This window comes from Hydra vulgaris, chromosome 03, assembly GCF_038396675.1.
Source record: "Hydra vulgaris chromosome 03, alternate assembly HydraT2T_AEP".
In the NCBI taxonomy this organism is placed as follows: domain Eukaryota; kingdom Metazoa; phylum Cnidaria; class Hydrozoa; order Anthoathecata; family Hydridae; genus Hydra; species Hydra vulgaris.
This window is the reverse complement of record NC_088922.1, coordinates 6782501-6804694: the sequence shown is the minus strand read 5'-3', so window position 1 is coordinate 6804694 and position 22194 is coordinate 6782501. Positions and strand designations below refer to the sequence as shown.

General features: G+C 27.9%; 1 protein-coding gene across 2 annotated transcripts in view; it reads right to left on the bottom strand.

Moving 5' to 3' along the window:
* Nucleotides 1-389: 389 nt before the first annotated feature.
* LOC100198564 (endothelin-converting enzyme homolog) overlaps nt 390-22194 on the bottom strand; it is a 49203-nt gene continuing 27398 nt past the window's right edge. For both annotated transcript variants that reach the window (XM_065792185.1, XM_065792184.1), the window contains exons 6-18: nt 15672-15805; nt 15344-15566; nt 14907-15005; nt 13183-13260; nt 11341-11444; nt 11186-11244; nt 11043-11094; nt 10726-10793; nt 10499-10623; nt 3660-3725; nt 3477-3572; nt 1238-1314; nt 390-718 (exon numbers count right to left, since the gene is read on the bottom strand). In XM_065792185.1, coding sequence (XP_065648257.1) covers nt 619-718; nt 1238-1314; nt 3477-3572; nt 3660-3725; nt 10499-10623; nt 10726-10793; nt 11043-11094; nt 11186-11244; nt 11341-11444; nt 13183-13260; nt 14907-15005; nt 15344-15566; nt 15672-15805 — 1281 coding nt within the window. In that variant the 3' untranslated portion in view covers nt 390-618. The remainder of the gene's footprint in view (nt 719-1237; nt 1315-3476; nt 3573-3659; nt 3726-10498; nt 10624-10725; nt 10794-11042; nt 11095-11185; nt 11245-11340; nt 11445-13182; nt 13261-14906; nt 15006-15343; nt 15567-15671; nt 15806-22194) is intronic.

The window sequence follows — 22194 nt, the reverse complement described above, 5'->3', positions numbered from 1 at the left end:
ATTTGAAATTCTTGTTTAAAATTAAAAAATAAAAACAAAATAACGAAACAAAACAAAAAAACCCGAATTAGTCCTAGACGATATAAATGTTAGATTCTCGATAACATATTTAAAATATATAACCCAATAACGTTTCGACAACTTTGTTTAAAAAAAAATCATTTACAAATCTTTAATATTTTTTGTCTGTTTTTGTTAAAAATCATGAAATTTTTTCAAGTGCAAAAACGCTTTTAAACTTATAATTATACTTTTCGCTAAAAATTCAATAAACTACATGACTAATGATGCATGACTAATTTTTAAACTATGTTACAGACTATAAAAAAATTCAAAAATCTAATAAGGCCAGTCGTTACTAAAGACGTAAAATAAATGCATAAAAAAAATTGTAAAACGCAATAATTATATATATATATATATATAAAAAAAAAAGATTTAGAAAATACGTATATATCTACACACAAAACAAATCTCTGTATATTAGAATAAAATATTATTAAATAATTTTAATATAAGTTATATTAATAATATAAATAAATATATATATATAATACAATGCATCGTAGTATCTTTGATTATTGAAAATTTATTGAAAACTAACAGTTAGTAAATAAGCTACCATACTCTGCACTTTTTTATTGGATTCATGGTCGAACCGGATGTGCAATTAAATGCGCGTGAAAATTCTTCAAGATTCGCAAGTGGGCCTATTACTCTAAAATAAGAATAAAATTTTCTTTAATACGATAATTGTAAATACAATGTTTCTGTCAACTATTGACAGAAATATTGTTTTTACAATTGCAAAATTGAATTTAGCGAAAACAACATTTTAAAATTTTAAATTAAAACTTAACCTTTTAAACCTTAAAATAGTTTAAATATCTTCCTAAACTCACAACCTGTGAAATTCACATCTTGTGGAACTCACATCTTGTGGGATTCACATTTTACGGAATATCGTCTTATGTGGAACTCATGCATTGTGGAAATCACCTAATATGGAACTTACATCTTGAAAAACTCACATCTTGTGAAATTCACATCTTATAAAACTCTTAACTTGTGGAACTCACATTTTGTGGAACACACATCTTGTAGAACTCACTCTTGTGGCATTCATCTTTTGTGGAGCTTGTCTTTTGTGTTACAATTTATAAATCGAAACTACTATTCCACATTAAAAAAAAAAGCAAAAAAAAATTATAAATTTTGAATATAATTTTAAAGTTACCTGTATTTTGCTGGAGAATGATAATCTATTTTTAAATGTCTTTTAATGTATTCTTCTCTGTAAGCACCACACCAAACCTGAGTAATGAAAAACATTAAAATCATACATACATACATACATACATACATACATACATACATACATACATACATACATACATAGCATTATTAACAAAAGACCCCACTTAAAAAAATCAAAAATAGAAAAACTATAATAAAAACTGATTTTTTCTTTTAATTATGAAACTTGTTTATAATATTTTTTTTAATAGTTAATTTAAATTTTAACATTCAGTTCTCAATGGCAATTAGTTTCACCTATATAGCAGGATTTACGTCCTGCACATTCAAATTAATCAAGTAACATATTAGACTAATTATATATTAAGAACAAACCAAAATAAAATTTTTATAAAAAAATTTACTTTTCTTTACAGGTTTTTGATAAGCATTTCAAAAAAATCTAAAAATGCAATTTGATTGATTTTTGTAACCTCATAGACAGAACACTTCAGAATTGCCCAAAAGCTTTGCTTAGAAGGCAGTGCTCTATTTATGAATGATTGAAGTTCTCTTTAAACTTCAATGATGGAAAAAGTAACCCAAATTATTTAAACTACAAAACCATCCCCACCACCTAGCTGTTTTAATATATCTTTTACAAATATTTGTGGTCTGCGAAGCAACCTTCCATCAGTCGAACCTTAACTATTGCAAAATTTACTAAGACTTGCTTGCTCTTAAAGAGACTTATTTAAATTCCGAAATATCTTCTTCTAATCTCAGTGTTGATTGGTACCATCCTTTGATTCGCAAGCTTGTGTTCAGTTTCTAACATTCCATCCCTTATTCATATTCACATTCAGGACAGATCGTATTACCTCTCTTATGGACAGAACTGCTTGCTCCACTTGAACTTTTCTTCTAATTTAACTCTTAAATCTTATAGCCATTCTCTTTCTTCCATTCCAATTAAACAGGTTAACCCATTATTAGATATTTAAATCACTGTAGCTTCTATTGCTATAGTCATATCTTAATTATACTTTTCTACAGCTTGTGGTCCAGACAACATTCCTGTCATTAGTCTTACAAAAGTGTTCTCCAGAACTCTCTTCAATTCTCTCTAAACCATTTAACAAGTGACTCAGCTCGACTGAGTCTTGTTTTTCTGCCTGCTGGGTAAATGGTATTTGTGGTTCCAACTTTCATAAACTACGGAGAACATTTTTAGCCCTCCAAATATTGTCCGATCAGTCCTCTTTCTGTTATTAGCAAGGTCTTTGAATCTTTGATCAACAAATTTCTCACAACAAATCTTGAATCAAATAACTTATTGTCAGACAATACAGTTTCAATTTCTCAATCTCCTCCCACTCTACAGCTGACTTGCTAACTGCTGTGACTGAGAGATTTTATCATGCATTAAATGGAGATGGAGAGACTAGGGCTCTTGACATATCTAAAAAATTCAATAAAGTTTGGCATGCTGGTCTTTTCCATAAGCTTGCTTCTTATGGTGTATCTTAACCGCTTTATTAAAGTCATCCTTGAAGACCAGAACACATCTTCATTTCCAGTAATTTCTGGGGTACCTCAAGGTTCTATCCTTGGTCCTGTTTTGTTTTTTATCTACATTAATGATTTTCTTGACCACCTTAGATCTAAAGTAGCTCTTTTTGCTAATGACTTAATTTTATACTGCTGTCTTGACAAAAAATCTTCTCTTTTCGATCGCTTATAACAAGCAACCGATCTTGAATCTGACCTCACTTCTATAACAGATGGGGGCTTACAGTGGCTTGTGAATTTTAACTTCAACAAAACTCATTTATCTACTACAAATAGTTATCGCAATACTGTCGACATTCCTATATTATTAAATGGCAACCCTCTCACTGAGTCCTCTTCTTTATGCCTTTATGGATTATTGTTCAGTGCTATACCTTTTATATATACAACTGATTGTTAAATTAGCTTCTGCTAAGATTGCTTCTCCTTATCATGCTTGCATTGTAAATTCAGTTGGACCCGCTCTGTCTGCCAAGCTTGAGCTTGGCAGATACCACATTGGAAATAATGTGGTATCTGCCAATGTGGTATCTGCCAAGCTTGAGCTTGGCAGATACCACATTGGAAATAAAGCTGTGCTAAAAAATCTTTAAAATTAAAACTTAAAAGTTTTTGTTTGAGGTCTGTTATTTTAGAGTAGAAATAAATTATCTATAAAAAAAAATTACCTGGGCATGGGAAACAAAAAGTAACTGCTCCATAGTAAGTGGAATCCCAGGAAGACGTTTTTCTTCTCCATGAAAAGACTGCCATTTTTTATAAGCCTAAATTCAACAAAGATAAAATAAAAAAAGTTAAAATTAAATGAAAAACTGAACAAAAAGCAAAAGCTTAAAAAAAAGTATTCTAACCAAAAAAGCTACTTTGATTCCTCCATTATCTGCTATGTTTTCGCCCAGGGTCAGGTTTCCATTTACCTATATTATTTAACAACCAGATAATTTAAAAAAGTTAAAAAAAATGTAATCAGAAAAATTAAAAACATTATCAAAAGATAAAAGAATTACAAAAAAGCAACATAAAAATAGTATAAAAAGTTGTTATTTTCTACAAGTTTCTACAAAAGTAAAGTTTGCGATATGCTAACAAAATACTACAGCATGCAAAACCAATTTTATAAACTATTTGTAGAAATTTGTAGCAATATATACTTTGCTGCTAAGAAAACTGCTTTATTTAGTGAACCTATTCAAGTGTTATTTAGTGTTATTTAGCAATATATCATATTATATAGCAATATATTATATAGCAATATATTATATAGCAATATATTATATAGCAATATATTATATAGCAATATATTATATAGCAATATATTATATAGCAATATATTATATAGCAATATATTATATAGCAATATATTATATAGCAATATATTATATAGCAATATATTATATAGCAATCTAGTATATAGCAATATATTATATAGCAATATATTATATAGCAATATATTATATAGCAATATATTATATAACAATATATTATATAGTAATATATTATATAGCAATATATTATATAGCAATATCAAGTGTTATTTAGCAATATATATTTTGCTGCTAAGAAAACTGCATTATTTAGTGAACCTATTCAAGTTATATAGTGAACCTATTCAACTTTGGGTCATAAAAAGATATTGCAGTGAAAATGTTGTAGCAACAGCAGAATGGAAATTTATTACCACCTTGAATTTCATCCATAAATATTTTGCCTGTCAAAAGTTATGAGCTATTACATTTCTAGATTAACAGGTTCTTCGGTTTTTATTTTCTTCAGTTTCAGTTCTTCAGTTCTGGTTTTAGCAAACTAATATAGCTTCTACTTACAGTCCTTGTTGCTATGATATATCTTTGCATAAACCTACATCTTTTTATTTTTGCATATCTATTAAATATAGCTGAACAATTTACTTTATCTGACATTTATCTGTGTTAAAATTTGTCATTATACACATGGATATTTTATAAAACTTTATTTGAAGCCAGTGTAAACTTACAAAGATTTGAAGTTTTATAAATGCGTGGAAGATAACAAGACCAAACAACATATGCAACACCATTGCTCAAAATCATTATTATATTTTATTTTCATTTTTTATTTTTTTCAAAGCAGCTAATACTAAAGCAGCCATGCATCAAAATCTTTTTACAATTTTATTGACTTAAAACTAAATTCGAAGTTTCAAAAAATTAAGTTAAAACTTTTGTTGAGTAAATGATTAGTATGTTTTTTAATTAAGGGTTTATGTTTATGGGAAGAATTGATGAGAAAATAATTGACCAATTTTCAATGTGGATTTTTTTTTATAAATGATTTATGGATGACATATTTTTTATTTTTCATGGGCCTCCGGAGAAACTAACACAAGTTTTCGAATTTATGAATACCATCCACCCAACGATCAAATTTACTTTCAATAATTCTACCAATTCTATTAATTTCATGGACCTAACAATTATCAAAAAGCTAGATGGACAGTTAGAAACAACAATATACAAAAAGGCAACTGATACAACAGCACTATTACATTATAATTCATTCCATCCCCTCATCAAAAAAGCAACTTAGTATATAGCCAAGCATTAAGATACAATAAGATCATCGAACAATTACAACCTAATAAAAGAGTTACAATAACTAGCACAAATTTTAGTTATACGAGGCTACCCTATACGAGGCTACCCTATTCGAGGCTACCCTATTCGAGGCTACCCTATTCGAGGCTACCCTATTCAATCTATTAACAAAAAATTTAAAACTGCACTATGACATACACAACATGAACTTGTCTACAAAAACATAAATAAGAAAGAGAAAAAGAGAGAATTTTACCGATAGTTATAACATTTAGAAAAGTTGGAAAACTTATCAATAAATAATAAAAAAGCACTGGAATATTGTTGAACAGGATACTGATCTTAAAAATATATGGCCAACTCCACCTATTGCGAGTTACAAAAACATTAAATCGATCAAGAAATTTCTAATCCAGACAGCACATACAAAAACATAAACAAAAAATCTATTATTGTGTACTAAGTTACAATTCCTAGGTGTTACTATTTATTATTGGTTTACCTAACATCAATTTTCTAGTTTTACTTATATTTAATTAGTATATTTAATTAAACATTTTATTGTGCATTTGTTATACGTTAATTCGGACCATAGAGAAAGCCTCATTTTAAAATATGTTTTCCTGCTCTTTACATTATTTTTGTATTTTTGGTGTATTTCTTATGTTATTCTATTTAATAAATACCCATTTTACTGAAAATTTCTGATTTGCTTTTATTGTATATTTATTTTTTAATAAAATAATAGTAGTTTTTTGTATTGCTTTTGTTATAGTCTCAAAAATACGTTTAATTCGGACTGTAGAGAAAACTCGACTTTTTGAAATTTTGATTTTTGTTATGGTCTCAAAGTTACTTTGATTCGGACTGAAGAGAAAATTTTACCTCTAAACAATATTTTACCCGCTTTTTCAATCATTTTTATATCATGCTTCATATTATTGTAATATTACCCAAAATACTTTTTATTAACCACCCATTTGGCTAAAATTTATCTAGTCTTATAACAGTATTTACTTTGTCTTATTCCAGTATTTTTAATATATTATTTATCCGTTGGTTTGCATATTACTACTATTATCAAGGAATTTTTGAGCTATATTATCTTATATTCTTTGCTCAGCTTTGTTTTAAATTTCATATGCACAGTTGTCTTAATTTAATAAAGTTGTTTTAATTTTCATATGCACAGTTGTCTTTCATTATTTAGAAAGTTTCTTATATCCTTTGCTACATGTTTAAATCTTTACATTTTTGCAGGCAATATTTTTTTTCTACTATCATATATTACTTGATTTTTAGTGATGAATTAAGTTGCACAGGTTTTTCGTTTTCTTACACTTTAGATTGGTTAACAAAATTCGAATGAAGTATCTATGACAGTGTTAGAGTTTTTTAGAAGACTATTGTGTTTTATTTAATTTTGTTTAATTAATATTGATTATTTTTGGTTTATTTATGCTGAAAGTACCTATTTTTTAAAAATGCTTTTAGTGGAAATTTATTAGTATTTTCTGTTTGCATACTTTAGTTGCTTTAGTTTTGTTTCTAGTGTTTTTATTAGAATTTTAATTTATTGTGCTTAGTTTTTTCTACCGGAGGTATGGTAAGTGATTTATTTAATTATTTTTATTACACTTTTTATATCATATTTTTCTGCACTTTTTATATCATATCATCAAAAAAATATTAGTGTTTTACAAATTTGGGTGTGGTTGGGTTTTGGCTATTTGTAGTGAGCCCTTTTTTACTGCAGTATGGAATAGACGTAAGTTGCGGGGTAAAGCATAAGTGGCAATGACATTTGTCTGACGGGATGAACTAGTTATTAGTACTGATCCTCATCGAAACGCCAGTAACAATAGACGCGACTCTAAGGAGACGTTTATTACTTAATCACTACACAAATTATGTTTACACATCAGCATTAATGTTTTTGTTTCCATTCTGAGGCCTTACCTTGTTGTATGCATACTTTTTATTTTTGTAATTAATTTTTTTGTTTTATTAGTTTTTGTTTGGTGATATATTTTTTGTAAATTTTCATTCATATTAGTGTTTATAAAACAATTTATTGTTTATTACTATTGTTAGTACTGTTTAGGTGCATTGTCTGTCTTAGTTATTTTTAAATATTTCTCTATTAATCTTTATTTTTGTCTTGACAACTGTCAAAATATAGTTTGTTTGAAAAATAATTCTCCTTTATTCTAATGTACTTCATTTCTTCCCTCAGGCGTTCACTGCTCGTGTGTAACCATTCGGCGAATTTTATATGCCAAAGTTTTTAAATAATATTGGGCCTAGCCCGTAAGGGTTAGTGTTACGGTCATCGAGCACGACTATTTTCCAAATCACAATTACTGTCACCGTGAAAGAAGATGTTTGTTTCTGGAAGACGCCTGGGCTAGTTTTTTAGTCATAAGTCAGTTATAAATCCATGCATAGGTGTTTAATCCATCATGGTTTTCTGGAGTATGACTGGGCTGGCTTGGTGTAGTTAAGAGGTAAATATTTTATGCTGGTTACTAACAACACAAGACTCTACTGAACAACATAAACAGCACAGACTTACACATTACACCTATACATCCTTATGCACATTCAGCCTGTTTACATCCTTTACATGCTTTTTGTTCTTTTATTAGATAAACTTTATTAGATAAATCTTTGTTTGAACTCATTCTTATTTAGATAATATATTTTTTTAATAGATAGTATGTGGTTGGAATGTAGATGCAGATTTGTACGTTATGTATATGTGGTTATCAAGTGTGATTGATTTTTCATTTTAGGATTCATATAAATATACATGAGAGCGATTCTTATAAACTAGCGGCTTTCGACATGTTTTGTTGATTTATTATTTTTCGTTGTTGTTTTGTTATGGTCTCAAAATAACATTTAGTTCGGACTGTAGAGAAAATTTTATTTTTTGAAATTTTGATTGGTCTCAAAGTTGCATTTAATTGGAAACGTAGAGAAAACTTTACTTCTAAACCAAAAATTTTTTATCATGGAAAAATTTTAAATTATTTATAAGTTCATTGTTCGAGCATTAACTTATATGTGTAAATTATTATTATTACTTACTGTGTAAATTTCTTTTAGTTTGAGTATTCTACATCTATATTACCATTAAGTTTATCATTTAATGGTATCTATCATTTAGTTACAAATCCACAAACATTAACACTGTGTTTGCTGTTACACTGCTGTTTTTGACTTATAATTATCTTCACTAGTTTTCTGTTGTCCTCGTCATCTGTTGTCTCTTACTAATGTTGTACTTGGTTATTACAGGCATCTTTGATAAAATATTTTTTTCTAGGATCAACAAAGAAAACCCTTTACTCTAAAACTCAGTTTTATGGTTCTGAGGCTGGCTGGTAGTCAGGTTTTCCAAAATCTATGGTAGCTCTCTGAGAGGCTGGTTCCATCAACAGCTGTAAAATATCAGAGTACTAACAGTGTCATGTTGCACATGGATGGTTTGTACTTTTGGTGTTTATTGTTGAGGCCATATTTAAAGCCCTTTGTTATGGCATAGGGTTTATTAATAGTAATAAGGGAATCGCTCGGGCTATTAAATAGTGTACTGATGTTTGAGCCAAGTTCTTTAAGAAAATTAAAAATGAGTAAAGTACCAAAAACTATCGTCATCACGAAGTTCTCTAAACCTATCATTCACTAATATTTGTGGTCTTCGAAGTAACTTTTCTTCTGTTAAGTCTTATCTCTTGCAAAGTTCACCAGACTTACTGGCTCTTTGTGATCTTCCTTTAATTTATAAAGACTCCAATAGTCACATGTTTAGCCCGAACATTTACATTCATAAGAATTCATCCATTTGTCAAGAAAATAAGTTTGAATCCACAGACTATTCTTTTATGTGCTTTTGTTTAGCACCACTTCACTTGATCGCTTTTCTCTTTGTTCTATATTGCTCTCCTTCATCTCAAGACTGCACTCTTTTCGATGTAATTTCTGATCAAATTGACTAAGCCCTCTCTTTTTATCCATCAGCCAATATCATTATTGTTGTTGACTTTAATGACTTGAATGGCTTGGCTCTAGTATCAGTAACTCTGCAGGCATTAAAGCCCACAACTTTTGCCTTTCTTAATCTCTAACTCAAATAGTCAACTTTCCAACTTGTTTTCCAGACAACCTGAATTATTTACCTTCTATACTTGACTTATGTCTTTTTTCTGATCCTAGTCAGTGCTCAGTTTCTTCACATTCACCCTTCGGTGCTTCTGATCACAATTTGATCTCTCTAAAACTATTACCTCATTCTACTTTATCATCAGAATCCCACTATCATTGTACCTCTTACAACTACCTTAAAGCTGACTGGGACTTTTTCTGTCATTCATTATTATAATGACCCTTGGGTAGAAACCTTTTGCTATCCTGCTGACAAAATGCTTCTTACATAACTTCATGGATTCAGACTGGCATGGAATTTTTTATACCCTATCAACAATTCCAAAACAAGCCTCACTCTTCTCCTTGGTTTACCTCACATTATGCTGCTGCAATTTCCAATCAAAACCATTACTTCCATATCTATCAGCAAAACATTTCTCCAGAAAGCAGACATCTGTTTATTATTGCTAGAAACCATTGTAAAAAGGTTTTGTCTAATCCCAAAGCCTACTATTCTCAAGTCATGAAATCTTGTATTTATCTCAAAAATTAGGCTCTTGTGACTTTTGGAGAATCTTTAACAGTGTCAATAATATGGACAAATCTGACTATTCCCAAGTGCTCTAAAAACTCTTATTTATCTAGTTTTTTTCCTTGAACATCAGTTATTTGGAATTCGCTTTCCTTTATCTTGCTTTCCTGATTCATATAATTTGCAATCTTTTTGTCAAGTTGTTTGTCAATTTTTATTTTGCTTTATAAATTTTATCTTTTCTCTTCCAGTAACTTCCAACTCTAATATGACTGCTTGCAGCCTGTTGGAAGCAAAGATATTAAAAAAAAAAAAATTGTGCCCATAATCAAGAAGTTTTTAGATAAAATAATCATACATAACAGTTTTAACAGCATAAGCCATTATTAAATAATATTAATGAATTTAACTAATTTTTTTTTAGAATACTTACATTAATTCCATACATAGAGTACATAGAATATTGCTCGGCCATACATCCTGATCTTTCATGAAATGCATTCAAACTTGCCTCACTCCACCAGTTTTTACGCTCGCCATTTTTATCAAACTGACGGCCTATGAGTAAAATATCATAAATTAACAGGTATACAAAATAAATCGCTTTTAAATAAGTGAACAAAAAAGATAATTAAGCATAGTAAAACTAGATGAATCTACCTAAATCATCAAATGCATGTGTAACTTCATGACCTACTACAAGTCCTAAAGCACCATAGTTTAAAGCCCTTAAAAGATTATATAAAAACATTCTGTACATTTTTAAACTCCACAAATTAATTTTTTTTAATTCTAATTTTTTAAAATCAATTTTAGACGACTTTAAGTTTTATTATTATTATTATTATCATTATTATTATTATTATCATTATTATTATTATTATCATTATTATTATTATTATCATTATTATTATTATTATCATTATTATTATTATTATTGTGTGGAAGCAAAATTATAACACAAATTAAAAACTCACATAGGTCCAAGATTATCATAGAATGGAATTTGCAATATGCCTGCCAAAAAAACTATAAATGAAAATTAAAAAACAAAAGTTAAACAATGAAACTAAAATAATTTAAATATTAATGTAAAACATTTCAAAAAACACAATCTTACCCATTTTGTTTTTGTTAGGATCAAAGTATGCTTCCACAAGAGTAGGAGGCAAATCATACCTGAGAAACAGCAATCATACATTTTAAAACAAAACTTAAGATTTCTAATGAAAAGAAAAAAACACTTTTTTAATGAAAGAAAAAGACACAGCTTACACTGTTTTATCAACGACTTTCAGGAGAATCCCCAAATTTGATAACCTTTTTTCAGAAAACATCATTAATACATTATCAAAATATGTTTCTTTAGATACTTTAACCTGAAAATTCAACATAAAACTCTAATAAGCTAAAAACAAACAAAAAAATTTAGGAAGACATATATATAATATATGTATTATATATATATATATATATATATATATATATATATATATATATATATATATATATATATATATATATATATATATATATATATATATATATATATATAAGTATTTATATATATAATTATAAAATTATAATCATAGAAGTAAAAACCTGTACTTATGTTAATAAATAACCTTAAAGTCAATTGAATTTTTAAAAAATAGAGCTTCTCTTCTTTTTTAGATAGATTAGATTTATATTTTATTATAATGATAAAGTAAAAATATTAACAATTAATTGTAACAATTAGTTGTTGCAACTAATTGCAAAAACTTAAAAAAAAAAAAATGACTTCACCAGAACATAGATGGCAAAAAAACATTTTTAACAGATAGATGGGCATAGAAATTTAGATTTATTAGGACTTATAAATAATAAGATAAAAATGATTCTAGATAAATCCATAAAACTAAAAACTTCCAAATCTATTAAACTGCAAAAAACATTATCATACAATATGAAATATCATCAATATGATACAATATAAAATAACATACAATATAAAACAAAAACTGTCACAAAAAAAGAATCTTATTAGCTAAAGTAAGTGAGAGTGTATCCAAAATTAAAAACAAAGTCAATTTTTTTGCATTTTATTGAAAAAGAATTTTATAGAAAACCAATCAATTTTTTTATTTGGTAAAATGATCTACTGATAACAAATGAAAAGCTGATAATGAATGAATCTCTTATTTTAGAATCTGAAAATAAGTTATAAAAAGTATTATATTTACATAATGAAATTAAGAGAATAAAAAGCTGAACAGATAATAAAATTAGCTTAGGTCAGGTTGAAGACCATCATGGCTATTGAGAAAATATAATCCAGAAGAATCTACCTTATGTACTACTGCTTTTCAGGTTTGTTTTTCTTGGGAAAGGATAGGAAATATTAACTCTGAGTTACCCTTATTTTTGGGCTTTTATTAAGTTAATAAATTTTTTTATTACTAACAGTTATAAAAAAAAAATTTATTACCACCAAACTGTCATAATCTATCCACTAAAAATATTTGTATTCTTCAGTGTAACTTTTTATTAGTTGAATATTACTTTTTCCAAAACTCAGGAGACCTACTTCAGATTGCTATTGGTGTAGTAGTAGGCTGTTCACTTTGTAAGAAAGAAGTGAACTCTACCATGTACCTAGTAGTAAATCAAATTGAGAGTACTGCACTGTTTCTGATTGGCCTTTTTCAAGGCTGAGAAACAGCACAGCAGCCTTGAAAAGCAAAAAGTACTGCCCATTTGAAAACTCAACTCAACCTCCAGAACCTCTCAATGATTTAGCATCATCACAAGAACAATTTTTTTTTTTTTTAATTGTTATCATTGTTTGTCTTTTTTGATTTTTTGGTTTTAGATTTTAATTACTGACTTACATATTTCATTTACCCTGAATATAAGGGCAAAATGAAATAGCTTTTTTTTTTATCAAACATTTTTTTTTTTTTATTACTTGTTGACTTTTGATTAATTTTTAATTCAGCAATTATTTATAAAAAAAAAAATCTTCTTCCAAACTATAAATCAGATTTGAAAAATAAATTAAACTTAAAAGCCCCGAAAAATGTTTGTAAACTCAAAAAAACATAAAACATGTTTTTAATATAACAATTTAAATACCTTGTCATACAATATGTTTAGATATGTATCGTTTTTCACATAATCTGGATACCCAATGTTATATTGAATAGAATTAACCTAAAAAAATTAAAGTTACTATTATTAGCATAACTATTAACATAATTAGTAATTATAATACAAAAACAACTTCAAAAAAAAAGGTCTAATAAAATTTTTACTTTTTGTAGATGATTAAAATCATAAGTATTCAAAAAATATTCATAAAAACAAAAACATCTTATTTTAAAATTTTGAATAAAAAATTTTTTTCTTTAGTTTGAATTGAATTTTTTTCTTTGTTAAACTTTATGAGTTTAAAAAAAAAATCATATAAAAATCTTTAAAATTTTTTACAACTTGTTTTTAGTAAATTTAAGTAAGCAAGACAAGCAACAAAATTTTAGGGTGCTTTATTTTTAATATGGCAACCTCTAGACAACCAATTTTTCTTGGTTAAAAACTTGATAAAATTTAATAATTAGAAGTTACAATAATTGAATAATTAGAAATTACAAAAACAACGAAACTTTGAGCCTTTTTTGACCCAATTGTCAAGTATTGAAAAAAAAATTGAGAAGTAACAGAACACTTTTTACTTGTGATACATTTAAGCCTTGTTGATTTTGAGTGATTCTCTTGCCACATGTTACTGATGATCTGATGTAACTGAAGGAGTTTTTTATGTATTCAATCAAACTTGCTGCCACATGTTTGGCTGTGTTGGACATATCCCACTTACCTTTCATACTTCTTTTTTAATGTTCAATCTAAATTCTCATTTTGTTTCTCAAATGGTCCAGGGTTTTGATTTATTAATAAATTAAGAAAAGTTTGATAATCTTGTTTTGTTTTTGTCATATTTTGTCAGTGTAATAACTGTCCAAACACAAACCTGTAGTCAATGTACTGAAGCACCCACAGATAGTTATTTTGTTCTATGGAAGGCGAAGCACAAAATGATCTTTGTATACATATACAAGTGCTCCAAAAGGATTTCCCATAAACGTGGAACTTCTTATTTTTAATTTTTTTTTTCTAAATTTTATGTCCATGTTTCCAAACCACTTATCTGTGTTTCCAAACTATTGTTAGGACAGGTTTCTAGAATGACCTTTCTAAATTCATAATGATATAAAAGAGTTGTAGCAATTTTTTACAACCAAATGTCCTTTCTGACATTAACCTGTAAATGCAAATTTTATTTAGATTTTCTAATAAAAAAAACCTTTTTGCAAATAACTTCAGTTTAAATTATTTTTTACTAAAGACAAAATATTAAGAAATTTTACCAATACCATTTTAAATTTACTGATACCATTTTAAATTTATTGATACCATTTTAAATTTTACAGGTTCTATTTTAAATGTGGGAGGTGAATTACATAAAAAAAAAAAAATTCTTATGCAATTTTAGCACTAAAGATTTTAACAATTTCTAATAAATATCATTTTTCTACTCATTAAAAAATAACTACTTAATATAACAAAAACATCTTTTTTTTCAATTTAAGAGAAAAAAAAAATGAACATAAATGTTTCTAATTGCAGTAGAACACATTTTGTATACCGCATATTTAACATAAATAATGTTATTTTACATTATAATATTAAATGCATTTAAAACTAAATTAAAAAAAAAAAATTAAGTTAATTAAAGAGACAAAGAGAAACTATTAAAGAGACAAAGAAAAACTATCTGTAATTTAAAAAAAAAAAAGTTAAACCTTTTCAAAGGCTTTTGCTTTTGTAGAATTATCCATCCATAGAACATTAATTAAATTTTTTTTGAACTCATTGGTGATATTTAATAAAATCTCTGTTGCCTAGAAACAATAAAACGTGTCGTAGAAAATATAAAATCTCTGTAAACAATATATATATATATATATATATATATATATATATATATATATATATATATATATATATATATATATATATATATATATATATATATATGCAGCCTAATAATGAAAAAATAAATAATAAATAAAAGCCTTAGTAATTGCAAAAAAAATCCACTTTAAATAAAGTGAAAAAAAAAAATTAAAAACATAAAGTAATAACTTTTTCACTTTTTTTCTATACTTTTTACATCATTGCTTTATTCAACCAAAAAATTATTTTTAAAAGTTTACAAAATTTATTTTCAACAATTTACCAATATTTTATCAGAGTCTGTCAGAGCTTTTTCAACATACAATGAAGCCAATCCGAACTCCATTGTTTGTTCAATATCAGCAATGCACTTTTTCCACCTATCTGGTTTTTCCTTTAAACCAAGCACTGAGCTAATAAAGGTAAACTCAGCTTCTTGAAAAAGACTAGAGGCGTAAGAGCCATACTTCCAAACTGTTATCCAGATAATGTAGTCTTTTACAATCCTATGAATATCAAAGTATTTTTTGCATTAGTAAAAATAATATTCAATAAGAATAATATTCAATAATAATAAAAAAGAATAACAATTAAAAAAGAAATTAAAATACCGTTTATCGGTTGCTGCAATCAACTCATTAAGTGATTTAAAATAGTCTAATGATCTAATACCAATAAGTGTGTAATCTTTTATTTTAATGTTTAAATACCTAAAGTATCCATTGGTTAATCGCAACCAATCAATCTAAACATTAAACATTTTTGTTTAATCGAAACAAATTAATCTAAATATTAAACAGGTTTGTTTAATCGAAACAAATTAATCTAAATATTTATCATTTTTGTTTAACTGCAACCAAACAATTAAAATATTAAACATTTTTGTTTAATCACAACCAATCTAACTAAATATTTGACAATTTTTTTTTTTTTTTTCAAATCTGATTCACTCCCAACAAGGTTGCAAGCAACCACTATTAAGTAAGGAGTTACTAGAAAAAAAGAATAAAGTTATAGAGCAAGGAAATGGTTGACAGAAGATTTGAAAAGTTGACGGTTGTCTAAGCCAGGAAAACATGAAAATGGGAGAGAGTTCCAAAGGGTTGAACTGCAGGGAAAAAAACTAAATAAACAAAAAATTTTAGAGCATGCAAGGAAAGATACAGTAAAAAAATGAGATGTGCTGAATGTCAAGTCAAGCAAGAATGAATTTTAGTTGATGGAAAAAAGATAGAGATGCAACTGAAGATGGGAGAGAGGCTCAAGCTTAACAGGTAGAGTGGGTCTGACTACATTTACAATGCATTTTTGGACCTTGTCTAGAAGAGAAAGAGCATTATTAGAAAAACCAACTCAAATATGACAGCAGTATTCCATACAGGGAAGAATAAGAGATTTGTGGAGGTACAGAATGGAATCAGAAGAGAGAAAATGGCGAGCACGATAAAAAGAGTTATTTGACTCAAGATGGGATGTGAGAAATTTGTTGATAAGACTCAAAGACCTTACTAATACCAGAAAGAAGACTTATCGGACAATAATTGGAGGGATCAGAATATTCACCATGTTTTTAAAAAAATGAAACAACAGATGCCATTTTCCAGCAGACAGATAAACATGACTCAGTAAAGCACTTATTAAATAGTTTTGAGAGAATTGAAGAGAGTTCTGGAGAACAATTTTGTAAGGATATAACAGGAATGTTGTCTTGACCACAAGCCATAGAAGAGTTTAATTGAGATATGACCTAAGCAATGGAAGCTGGAATGATTTGAATGTCTAACAATGGTTTAACCTGTTTAACTGGAACTAGCTGAGATCGGACCCATAAAAATACGGGTCTTTGTAAGTCTATTCCAAACTAAACTTTTCTATACTTTTTCTATATATATCCTAGCTTTCCTGATCCATAAAACACAGGTCTTTACCAAACCTACCATTTCTTTACATATCTGTTTCACACCAATTATTTATATACCTATTCCTTGTTTACTTACTACAATATTTTTTGGTAAAACAATTTTTTCTGAAAAAAACATTCAAGAGCAAAAAACTTAACATGTGCACCTTTTCCACATACGTAAACCTTATAGGGGACTTATTATAAGTTTTTTTTCTCCTAAATGCATTTCATTGATAGGTCAGTGGTTAAGTGCGCTGTCATCAGTTTTGTTTTGGGGGGTTTAAGACCTCCCTTCAGCGTAATAAATTTTGAAATTTTTTCAATCTTGCTTATATATTTATAGCAAAAAAATAATAATATAGCAAAATAGATATCTAAAATTTAAAATAAAATTTTAAAGTTTTCTCATTTTATAGATATATTATACGCGATTATTCCATATAATGCCTGCAAACTCAACATATGCTTACAGACATTTGTACATAATGCTATACAAATGGAACTAAGAAGATTTTAGACCACTAAAACATAAAAAAAAAGTTCATTCTTATGATTATGATTAAAAACTAAAGAATAATAGCCTCAGCTATTGAATGCTAATCCCAAAAAAATTTGCGTTTTGACATCAGTTTATGACAAAATAAACATTTATGCGTTAAGTTTCCTTTTGCATTTATCTTACATTTTTTGATTAATTTTAATTATGTTGCATACAATTGCATAAAAATATATACAACTGGCACAGATATATCATTTCAAGAATAAGAGATTGTATTTATCAAAATAGTAAGAAGTAAATAGTTTTTGTCTTTATTTTAATATATAACCCATAAAAATATATTCCATATATCTTTAATAAAAGGAGCTTTTTTAAAAAATTTTAATAAAACCTTATTTCTAGTTTGTTTTTCTAGTTTTTTGCCACAAAGTGACTTCACATACGAAAAAAAATTATAGTTTTAATGATTAACGAAAAAGCCTTGTCTATCATTTTTAATGGTCTAAGAAGCATGTTATAATTTTAGCAATTATAAATTATCAAAAGAGGGGCAAATCTAAAATTGGAGCTTCAAATTTTCCACTTGAATGTAAATACGTTTCATGTTTTTTCAATTTTGTCAATTTAAATCTTAATTTGTCAATTTTGTCAAATTAAATCTTAATTTGTCAATTTTGTCAATTTAAATCTTAATTTGTCAATTTTGTCAATTTAAATCTTATTTAAATATAATAACATACCTACAAAAAATCAAAACAAAACAGCTTGAGCAAAAAAGACTTGTAATTTGTAAATTATTAGAAAAGTTTACTTATACTACATACCATCCTAAATAAAACGTTATATAAGTGGATATTTTACATTTTATAAACTATATATATAAACAAATAACATATTTGTTTATATATGTATTGTTTATATAGGGATGGTTAAACGCAACAAAGTTTAAAACAAAATTAGTTTATATTAAAATTAAAAAATGATTTATATAATGTTTTTTTGCAAACACCAATACACTATACTTAAAATTTTTAAGAGCACTGAACTGCAATTACTTTTAATTTTTTTGGTTTAGTGGCTTTTGTTAAGAGCTTTTAGTGTCAAACTATCTTATTTCAGCATATTTGTTGTATCATCAATACTGCAGCCATTTTTCAAAACGCCTTAAGGAAAAAAAATTCAATTTTGACTTTTTTACAAAAAAAGCTAGTTTAGGTTAGTCTACAAACGTTATTGAATACATATTTTCAAAGAATTCTGAAAAAATTCATAAAAATTAATCATTTCAAAAAATGTTTTAAAAAGGTTTCTCCTAATAATTTTTTTAAATTGTGTTTTTCTCGAAATACATAATAAGCATGTTAAGGCATTTTGAAAAACAGCTGCATCATATATTTATAGTAAAAAAATAAATGTAGCAAAAAAAACTTTTAATTGCCAAAAGAAAGTTTTAAATTTTTTTCTAGTTACGGGTTGTTTTTTTTTTGTCTCCACAGCAGCACCTTCTGGAGTAGCAGGACAGTCTTATTAAGTTTTTTCTTTATTAAGTTTCAGACTCTTTTTTTTTCAGAACATCTGCAGCTTATTAGGACTAATTTCCTGAGCACATTAATAACAATTAATAACATTAAGTTTTAACAATTAATAATAATAATTAATAATAATAATAATTTACCAATTAATAACATTAAGCACATTAATAACAATTAATAAAATTAATAATATTAAGCACATTAAGTTTCTCAATCATGACACATCCGCAACAAATTTTTTCACTCGGTATTTTAAAGTTTTTAGAAATTTTAGCTTTTTATAAAATCTTTTCGTTTGTTAAAGTGTATAATATCATTACATATGTTTGTATATAATCTCTATAAAACTTCAAAAGTATTTTGTATTTTAAAATAATAGAAAAAAATTAAAAAAAAAAAAGTTGCCAGTTGTAGGACTCGAACCATGGCTTACTTGTTCAGAAGCTCGACGCACTATCCACTCGACCACATTGGCACGTTGTTAAACGAAAATTTTTAAAACTATTTAATAATTTTTTTAATGGAAATAAATGGTATAGATCAAAATTAAGGCAATGCAATATTCAAGTGAATATCAAACTGTAAAACTTGATAAATGTTTCAGTATGTTTCAACATTACTTAATTTGAAGTTTATGTACGTTATATATTTGCAAACACGTTTGTTCACGTTTCCTTATAAAACAAAGTGCTGCAACTCTTTCTCGCCACTACCTCGGTTGCAATGGCCGCCAAGGGTTCCATGTCAAACACGCTCAAAGGGGCACTACTACTACTAACATTATTAAGTTTGGCAATAATATACAGAGATGGAAGGCAGAGAATGGTCATAAGATTAGAGAGTCGAACTACAAGCAAAGTTCTTTACAAATAGTTCTGCCTTACACTTGAGAGAGAATGAGAGATGGAATGTTAGACATTCCTTTGTTAGGATACAGTTGAAGATTTTCCATAAATATTTAGAGCCTAACTTCTGAGGTAAGATACAAGATTTAGTGAACTAAGAATAATGGAACTTAGCATCTGATAGCACCTTTTTACACTGATTTCTTGCAATAATAAATAAGCTGTTTGTTCTCAAGAGAACTGCTCTTGCAAAAAAGACAAAAAAATGATTACGATTAGCAGCTGCACAAGAGGGTGAAAACCATGGAGTAGAAAAAGGCTTGACTTGGAACCAACAAGAAAGAATAAACGCTTCCGTTCCTGCCTGAATCCAGGAGGCTACATAGGAGGCGCATTTTTCAGCTGAGAGAAAAAAGACATTAGCCCAAGAACCGTCATGAAGAAAATCACGAAAAGAATTCCAGTCAACTTTAGGGTAGTAGTAAATAGTGCAATAATAGAGTGAGTCTGAAAAGGAAGTACGAGATGAAAGATTTAAAGAGATCATTACATCGTCAGAACCGAAAGGAGAAAAATGAGAAACTGAACACAAGCTAGGATCAGAGAACAGACATAAACCAAGGAGTGAAGGTAAATGATTAGAGTTGTCAGGAAAACGAGTCACAAAGTTAATTATCTGAGTAAGAGATTAAGAAATGCAGAAGCTATAGGCTTTAGTGCCAGCAGGGTCAGTGGCTTTAGAGCAAAGCTATTTAGTGTGATGAGCATTAAAGTCATCAATAACAACAATACTGGCAGAGGGGTAAAGAGAGAGGACATTGTCAATTTGGTCAAAAATTACATCTAAAAAAGTGCAGTCTTGGGAAGAAGGAGAACGATAACAACGAAAAAGGTGATAAAGTGAAGAGGTACTAAGCATAAGCACACAACAGAATGGTCAAAGGATTCAAACATAATTTCTCAACAAGTAGGTGAATTGATGCGTATGTGTACCCCTAAGTCAAGCATGTGACTATTGGAGTCTTTGTGAATCAAAGGATTGTACCTCTCAGCACTGAGATCTGAAAAAGAAATTTCGGAATTTAAATTAGTCTCACTAAAAGCAAGCAAGTCTGGTGAATTTTGCAATAGGTAAGATTCAACTGATTAAAAGTTGCTTTGCAGGCCAGGGATATTAGTAAAATATATATTAAAACAGTTTGGTAAAAGGGATGATTTTTTATGTTTAACATTTTGGGTTACTTATGGCATGATTTAAATTTAAAGAGAACTTGACTCAATGGTTGAAAATAAAGACTTTAAAAGTTAATGATTGTATGAGTCAGGAAAAAATGAAGATAGGAGAGAGTTCCAAAACATTGAAGTGCAGGTAAAAAACTAGATGAATAAAAGTTTTTAGAGGATGAAGGAACAAATACAGTAAAAACTGTATTTAGCTGAATAAGAAAAGCAAGAACGAGTTTTATAAAATGAAAGTAGAGATGATAGCTCTTTGATGTATTTGTAGCAAACATGATGTATTTGTAGAAAAAAAAAGAGATGCAACCTTACAATGATGGGAGAGTGACTCAGGTTTGGGAGATAAAGTAGATAATGATAACAATGTAGATAACAATGTATTTTTTGACCATGCCAAAAAAAAACAGAGCATTAAAAGAATCATTGCTAATATGGCAACAGTATTTTATACAAGGACAAATAAGAAATTTATAGAGGTGGAGAATGGAATCAGGAGTAAAGAAAATGACAACCACAATAAAGAAAGACAACCTTAGCAGATGGATTGCAATGAATTATATGTATGGTTTTCGTAAAAGGTCAGTAGTGAATGATAATCCAAGAAGATCTTAAGTATAGGACTCAGAGTGTTGCCACTCACAGCGGTGACTCCCTCCGCTGCCACTCATCAATGTAGAAATATAAACAGTATAACAATTATTTACAGTTTATATATTTGTAGAAAAGAGAGGTGCAACCTTAAAATGATGGGACAGAGGCTCAACCTAGACAAACAGGTACAACTAAATATACAATACATTTTTGGAATTTTGGTCTTGAAGAGAAAGAGCATCAATAGAAGAGCCAGCTTAAATATGACAAAAGTACTCCATACAGGGATAAATAATAAATTTGTATAGGTAAAGAATGGAACCAGGAATAAGGAAATATCAACCACAATAAAGAGAAACAAACTTAGCAGATGCTAATCTTACAATGCATTGCATCTATGGTTCCCATAGGAGATCAGTAGTGAATGATAATCCTAGAAGACATAAGGTAAAGAATCAGAAACTGTCCTCTAGGATTATCATTCAAACTGTCACAAAAAAGAGATAAGATTCAAATCAGTTGCAC